This window comes from Onychostoma macrolepis, chromosome 23, assembly GCF_012432095.1.
Source record: "Onychostoma macrolepis isolate SWU-2019 chromosome 23, ASM1243209v1, whole genome shotgun sequence".
Classification (NCBI taxonomy): Eukaryota; Metazoa; Chordata; class Actinopteri; order Cypriniformes; family Cyprinidae; genus Onychostoma; species Onychostoma macrolepis.
Window position 1 is genome coordinate 1,227,621 of NC_081177.1, and position 8,307 is coordinate 1,235,927.

An 8,307-nucleotide genomic window follows, 5' to 3' on the forward strand; every position below is an offset into this window, starting at 1 on the left:
AGCTGTTACAGGCCCGGTATATACAATTAAGTCTTTTGTTTGTTTGTTTATTTGTGTGTTTTTCCTTTTTATGTGGAAATAGTGACCAAAATGAGTCACCTTCAGAGTTTTTACAACGACAGAATCTGTTTTATTAGCCAATGTATTTGGTTTATCCTACGACAATGTTTTAATGGACATGACTTTGCCCAGGGATACCTTCACAGAACCCTTTGTCAAAAATTACTCAGGGTAAAATTGACATGGCCAAATTTTGAACATTATTTTCATGATGGCATGCAAGATCTATGTTTTCAGCCTCAACCCAAGTACTTAAGGTCTTCCCCGGGCCACACCTGTAGTAATGCACTTTTATTTTAATTTAAAAAGATGATTAATTTTGCTCACTAGTTCTGTTAGTTCATTAAGGATAAACCCCTTAAGGTGAACCATCTAGTTTTCAGTTAAAGGCAGTTCATCATTGATTCAGTGATATCATCCAGATCAGTTCAGATCAGTTCAAATAGTGTCTGTGCAATCACGCAGAGGATATCGCTGGGAATTCATTGAAAACATAAGATGCTCGTCTTTGGAAATACTTTATTTCTTGCCGTTCACAATTTCCAATGAAAATACACCACATTATGAGTATGCATATCGGTAAAACAAGCCATAAGGCTGTATTTATTAACACTGGACCATGTGCTTAATTGCACTTGAAAAGCACCAGCAGAACAGGGAATCAAGTTATTGGTCAACTAATAACATGCAACATGAAGTAAAATTATAACACAGTTTTTCTGTTACATACTATCGAATCCATTATACAAGTACTTAAAGTGTAATGTACAGTATCTGCAGGATTTTTAAAACCAAATGTAAGACTTTTAAAGAGCTTTTTAAGACCTGCACAAATAAAATGAATACCATGAGTGAATACTGTGAAATACTTTTACTGTGAAAAGCATGATTTACAGTTCAGAGACAAGATTTTCACAAAAACTGTTTTATAAAATGATAACCTTCACATTTCAACAACGTTTAAGAAAACAGACGAGGCAAAAGTATCATATTAATTTAAACAATTATCGATAATTATCAATATTAATATAATATAAAATATCACTTTATTGATTTAATTTAATAGTGTTAATTTTTTTATTTGGTCTGAACAACGATGCCAATTCATTTAGTGTCAGCAGGGTTCCCTGGTAACGGCATCTACACAAAGCAGCACAGCATCTGACTTTAAAACATGCAGGGCTCATTTATTCAATGAAATCACAGCCTTTTGAAGTTAAATCGTCACATGAAGCGATCAAAAATCATGAAAAAAAAATCGTAAGTAGGACTGTCTTATACCATTTAAGACATTTATGGCCTTAAATTCGATATAACTGGTTTAACTTAAGGACCCGCCGAAACTCTGTAAGGACAAAACTGACAGTGACAGAAGAATTATAAACGAAATAACCATCTTTAAGAAATATCAAACTCTACATTCTGGTCTGAGGGTTGTGCTACAGGGAATGTCATGAGGTCAACAAAACTGGCAGGATTCAATGCCTGGGAAGCTTGAGAGTGCTCAGCAAATGACTTAGAAATCTGTTCCTAACATTTGTTGCATACAAGTCAAAAGTTTAGCCTTGAGTTTTACACAAAAGGAAAGGTCACAGGGTCACCGCAATCAAGGGGAGTCTCTCTTAAAGGAGTATGAATACACTACCCAAATACCATGTCATGATATTACATCTGGTAATATGATATGTGCAAAGTTAACATTTTTGGCTGAGATTGGTGCACCTATACTAAGAGGTTTGTGCGTCTTCAAGGAGCATTCATGTGCTTACTGAATTGCTTGGCAATCTACAGACACAGGTTTAATATAGAATGCATCCAGATTTTGATGTGGTAAATCAATCAACATACTAAAAACACACCGATACTGGGCAAGGCCATTTCCTTCAACACAGTCCTTTGTGCAACTTCCGTCTGGGGAAATACAGAAAAACAAAAATGCAAAAGGTAGGATAAGAAGGTGAAGTTCAGCTGTTTTAGAATGAACAAGGTGTGTAAAGCATCAATAAATACACAAATAAATTATGAAGAGTAACAGTAATGGGGATATTCCATCAACGCAGCTAATGAAAGCTGTGCTCTCTTGAAAAAGCCTGGCTTGAATTAACATTGACTTTCACTGCAGGCTCAAGCCATTCCACTTACATCATTTAGCCATGTCTAGTCAACGCTGACTTTAACCAGGCTTGAATAAGCATGTACTGTGCTTGTGCATGGAGTACATAAGCAGCCCTGAAGAGCTGAGTACATTTTAAGGCTTGTGTCATGCAGACACAGTTGTTCCTCAAACAAACTGATGAATTGATCCTGTCTTTCCTCCTTCCAAAACTTCAACCAGCCGAAAGTTTAGTAACTTGACCAGCTGACTTTGCTACAAGCTGCCTGGCTGCTGAAACAGGTGCCATGCCTTATATTCTAAAATCAGCATCAGGCAAATTGACAAGCTGAGTTGCTGCAACTTTTCCCTGCAATGTTCCTAAGCCAGGCTTTTCCTTTATCCACCTTGATGGAACACCCCCGGTCTATTTTTGAGAACAAACAAACATACATATGAATAAATTAATTACCTAAATTGTGTTTTCTTCTTCATCCTCACTGGTGTCTGGACTACTGAGGCCACCTTGATCTTCTGCTTCAACATGTAGAAGAGCAGAGGCCTCGGGGCCTAAAGCAGTCTTGTACTGTTGGAGAAGCACTTGCAACCTTTCTGACACCTCTGACAGTCGTCTTCTTAAGAGACAGCAAAGTCCTCCTTCCCCTTGTCTACATCTCAAAATACAAAAGAGATAACATTAAGGACAAACTACATATTAATACTGCTTCAAGAGGCCAAAGAACTTCAATGGAGTAAAAAGATTTCACCCATTCAAATCTATATACCTGGATGGTTGGCATTTTTATGTGTATCATTGTCACACTACCTGGCTATCTTCTGTATAAACTCTGACGGCTCACTGAGGAGACTTTATGCAGCGAGGCCCAAAGCAGCAGAAAAGTGTTTTGTGTTGCAGCCAATCAACACATCTAACAAAAACATCTTTCTTCTTCACTACAGTTGTGCTAAAGTAACACCTTGTGTAGCATTCAAGAAGTTACATCAAGAAAAAGATGTGTTTGATGATTCTGACCAGCTAGATTTTCTATGTTGACCGGAGGAGATAATAATAAGCTTAATCTTGATGTTATGCTAACCTCGTGTAACACAACAGGACACAAATTCTAATGTTCAAAATAATTGTTAATTTCAGCTTTTATGTAACAGCCACAGTACAACAAATCTCTCAAGCAAATGTGACACTTTAAAGCCTTACTGACTTGTTACCGTAGTAAACAACTATAGTCCACATTTTATTATGTGCGAGCCAAATGACCATGACAAACTCCATCCAAGTTCTGTGACTGAGACTGATATGTTTTTTTATTTATTTGAAATTCATACTTTAAATGGACAGGGTTTTTATTCATCTTACCCTCCTCAGCTATCGTGTTCTTCAGAACCACTGCAGGCTCTGCAACCATGTTGTGTTGTGCCATCCATCAACACCATAATGCTTTTTTCCTCTTGCAGTCGCACTGTCAACATCACTTGGTCATGCAGTTGTTTCTTGATCGAAATGTTTGCTAAGAATCAACAACAGTTATATGAATACATGAGACAATCTATACATGAGCATAATAGCATTGCAATGTTTTGTAACTACAAACATGTACTTTTTTAAATCAAATTGATACATAAGAAAACTGAAAATGTGCCCATTAACTAAATGAACACTACATTACAACACTATGTTACATGCATGTCTTAGTTCAGTGTACTCTATATAGCAGAACTGTAAATAAATTCTTGTGAAGCATCTGAAAACTGACGTACCACTGCCATGAACCTCCCACGGCCATATTTGAGACACAGTGCTCTCTCCAGTCAGGGAATGCTCCACCACAGCTACATCAGTGTTAGTGGCAGAGTCTAGTACAAGACCACTGTATTTCTCGATCTCCTGAAGGAGCTTTTTGTCTTCTGCCAGCTTCCTTCGAAGGCGGTGGCGAAGCTTGCTGCTGTCTAGAAAGACAGGAGGTACAGGTGTAGAGGTTTGTAACAGCACTGTTCAATAAGGAAAGACATATTGCACCCAAAAAAAATTAAAGCAAAGCTGCAGTAATTGAAGTATGTGAAAATTTTAATTTAGTTTTACAAACAGATAACCCAAAAGTCCAGTGTGTAACATTTAGGGGATACGCACATTCCTGAAAACAAGAATTGCTGTGCTTTAATTACTTTGGAATGGGAAGTTTGTATCTAAATATGGTCCTTCCACAGAGGTTCCTACGGAGACCACAACGGACAAACAAACACTGGCTCGAGATAGGACCACTCACTTTCTCTCGTCTGTCACAGTAGTTCTACTACAGCTTGCAGGGGTGAGGGGAGCTGGTTGCAATCTACAACCTTGTACATTTAACATGTATTTTTTGGTGGAGTAGGATGCATACAGTAGCTTGAATATATCAACCTATTATACTCTGTAGTTATACCATTCTGACGGTAAAGGGTTTGCTTCCGCTGCCTCACACTAAGGTAAAGCCCCTCAATCGACTGCTGAAGTCCTCTGTGTGCGGTGCCTTGACTGCCATGAGATGTATTTGGTGTCTCTGTAGAAGTAATAGTGAAAGCAAATTCACTGTTAAAACACAGAACCGTTTCAGTGTTTGAATTTGTATATAAATCCCCTTTTAAGCCTTCATTAACACTTCCTGGTTTCTACCACTCCATTTAATCTATTAGTAAATGGTGAAAGAAATTCAATTTAATTAAATGGGCACAATTTGTCTCAAAGGCTTTACAATCTGTACAAGAAACGATTAAGCAAAAAGGCTACATAGTACAGTTTGCAGTTTTGCTTGCAAACATTACAAATGTACATGTGATGCAAGAATATTATACATACTTCACACTTAGTAGCATGGGCTCGAGCATGCATCTCACTGAGGAAAGGTTTCATTGTGGTCAGATCTTGAAGAGCAGGAAGGACACTAGCAGCTTTCTCCAAGTATGCCCAATATTTGCAAACCACATCCATTGCAAAGAATTGTGCCTCGGCTGGCATGAGCTCCTTCTGAAGATACAGAGGGTAGGCAAATATCTCCCCCCTGTACATATTAAGAGCTTTCAGAAGGAATCCGTGGCGACACACTGCAACCTCCATCCCCTCTTCATCCAATTTGGAAGCCCTCCTTGATGTCTCCCTCGCTGCTGTCCACTGGGAGTCCCCACATGTGCCTTTTCCCTGTGTCTACGACACACATAACAAACACAACAAATCAAACAAAAGCAATGCTGTCATACAATATATGGCATTTATTCTCTCAGTTTGATTTTGGAGTAGCTGGTTGGTAGAAGTCACGGAAATCAAGGTCGGACATATATAGATATATATGGTTCTTTTTGGGACAACTTTTCGGTCAAGTTATGATTGAAACTTGCATTTCTCACTGCTTTCTGTATGGTTTCCACAAATCTAGACACCGCAACGTCTTCAGCCACAAAGAGCCCCTCAAAAAAGGCAGGATCATCAGAGCTGAGGAAGAAAGAAAAATAGGAAATACATCCATTAAATATATAAAGAAAATAAAACAATAAGACCACCTTGTGTCTCGGCGAAAGCAATATAGCTTTCGGTTTCCATCGGCTGAAACAGTCAACATTTCCGGCGTGCAGGCTGGGCAGGTGAGAGGAGCACCACAGCAGAGCTGGTCTTCCTCAAATGAAGCATATGAAAACTCTAAGAAGCTGCGCTGTAGTGTATCGCCGTTGATTTGTCCAGACTGGAAGATATATAGAATGAAATAGTATATGTAACAATGTCTGATAATGGAAGGCTTGTCTGGAGAATCCTGGAGAGATGACCTTGAGTTCCTGAAAGGAGTTCAGGAGGTCCAGTGTATAAAGTGTGGAGCTGGTGACAGAGGCTGGCCAATATCCACTCCTAAGGAGGTCCTTCAAGTCAGGGGTGCACTGATGCTGGCACGTTTGACATACACGTAGTGGCTGATGCAAGTCAAAACGCCCTTTGAACAAAAAAGTACATTTAAAAATTTATTTTAAAACAGTTAGGTAATTCTGCACATTGTGAATGGTTGAGAGACTGCACAAGTTCCTATAAACCCGGCACTCAAACCAGACTTCTTGAGTAGTGTCACACATTGTCTAAATCATCAAATTACAAACAGCCGTGTTGGCTAATGACAACACCATGTGCTATACCATAGATTTTGACATGACTTCAATTGTAAGCACAATGCTACAGCACACTAGTATGAAAAACATCACATCTACAATAGCAATCTAAATAGTGAATTGTTCTTACCATTGATGGTAATTAAAATCACTGGTTTGCCCGGTAATATGGTGGAGTTTGTGCCTTCACAGGAGCAGTCTGGCGCCTTTGGCAAAATACAAGCTGGCAAAACGAAAGACAACCACTAATTTAGATGATCTGTAATTGGCTGCAGACACATAAACAGCAAAACGAGGGCTTTCATGAGAACATACCTTGCTCATGGATGAAATATCCATCTCGCCCTTTAATGACGCATGAGGTTGGAGGAATGGCGTCAAAAAACCCATGAATCACACATTCCCTGCTGTGGAGTGGCTGTTTATTGTGATGCAATACATCACAGTCTCCACAGAACCAGTCCTCAGGAAGACACTCTCTGCACCTAGGGAGAAAATAAAACAATTATAATATATTATTTCAGGCGAATAACTCATAAAGTATAACACACTCAATTTAAGCTATTACAAATTTAGTTAGAGACTAGGTTTGATTTTATTGTGGACTGAATAGTGGCTCAGTGTTTACTAGCGCTGTCACCTTACAGCAAGAAGGTCCTAAATTTACTTTTCTCATAAATGTGGTTTTCATCTGGTTGTCCCCCAAAACACATGCACCTTAGCCTATAAAACAGGGCACTAAACATTAAAACCAACCTAATAACAGCAGGCTCATGGCAAAGCCAACACAATGGCTGACCAACAGCTTCTGTTGCAATAAGGCATTTTAGGTGGTATGGTCTTGCTTCTTTCCAGCGCTCTGAGGCTTTCTGCTGCCGAAAAGACCATGATGATGCACAGCTTTAGAATATTGATGCACAATATTTAGAATAAACACCACTTCATGATTCAGTATCAAACTATTACGGCACTGTCAGTTTTGTCTAAGGGGTTTTTCTTTAATCACACGTGGATTTTAGATTTAAACTTAAATTCATCACTTTGATTTACCAAATTGCTGTTGAGGATTGAGTTCTGCTAAGTGGAACCTCCACACTGGATGACAGGAGTATTCGACCGGGTGTGTGTGACTGTAAAACAGTACATAGAAGAATAAAAACATGTTAGACTACCACTGCATGTTTTTTGTTTTTTACCCAAAACTGAACAATTTATGAAATCAGACATATTTCTGTTAAAGGGGTGGTTTACTGCGATTTCACTATTGTCATTTTAAATAGTGTGTAATGTTGCTGTTGGTGCATGAACAGTATCTGCAAAGTTGCTGCGCTGAAAGTTCAAAGTAAGCGGAGATATCGTCTTTTAAAAATCAGGAAGTTTAATGCCTACAAAAACGACTCATATGGGACTACAACGAGATACTTCCCGGGTTGCATACGTAAAAAACCCATAAATTTGCATCAACCCCTCCCTCCGGAACATGCCAAAGAGGGGGCAAGGCCATGTTCTGCGGCTTTGTCGAAGAGGAAGAGTTATAGTGGAGAGTTGTAGTCATGCCGTCGAAACGGTGTTATTTTCACCCAGCTGTCAGGTCTTCTGTGTTCGGGCTTCCTACGGACGCTGTAGTTCGTCAACAATGGTTAAAATTTATGTTTGATTATGTTCCTGACAATTACAATCCTAATTTAGCTCTCGGTGCTGCGCATTTTACTGAAGACAGCTTCCAGAATCTACACGAGTTCAATGCCGGATTCACACAGAAACTATTACTAAAACATGGAGCGGTTACAACTTTAAAACCAGAGGCAGCAGTTGTTGGGCCACAACCTGTAAGTAAGATTTCATAATTTTAAATGTATTTGCATGTATAATTTCAGATGTAATATTTTAGTTTTATCAAGGACGTTAACAAATACCAACGCTGGCTTTAGTAGCCAGTTAGTTAAATGCTATTTTGTGTGTCTATGACAAACGCGTACAAACGCGTACAAACATGTTGGATTAATATGTAATCA

General features: G+C 38.9%; 1 protein-coding gene across 1 annotated transcript; it reads right to left on the reverse strand.

Moving 5' to 3' along the window:
- Positions 1 to 517: 517 nt before the first annotated feature.
- LOC131532228 (uncharacterized) lies at positions 518 to 7,472 on the reverse strand. The gene is made up of 13 exons (XM_058763737.1): positions 7,465 to 7,472; positions 7,049 to 7,192; positions 6,608 to 6,777; positions 6,423 to 6,515; positions 5,963 to 6,123; positions 5,702 to 5,880; positions 5,540 to 5,633; positions 5,004 to 5,348; positions 4,591 to 4,707; positions 3,929 to 4,117; positions 3,528 to 3,678; positions 2,625 to 2,826; positions 518 to 1,971 (listed from the first exon to the last, which is right to left on the reverse strand). Exons 1-9 carry the CDS (start codon positions 7,470 to 7,472, stop codon positions 4,624 to 4,626), a joined length of 1,278 nt encoding a protein of 425 aa, XP_058619720.1. The 3' UTR covers positions 518 to 1,971; positions 2,625 to 2,826; positions 3,528 to 3,678; positions 3,929 to 4,117; positions 4,591 to 4,623.
- Between the last annotated feature and the right edge of the window lie 835 nt (positions 7,473 to 8,307).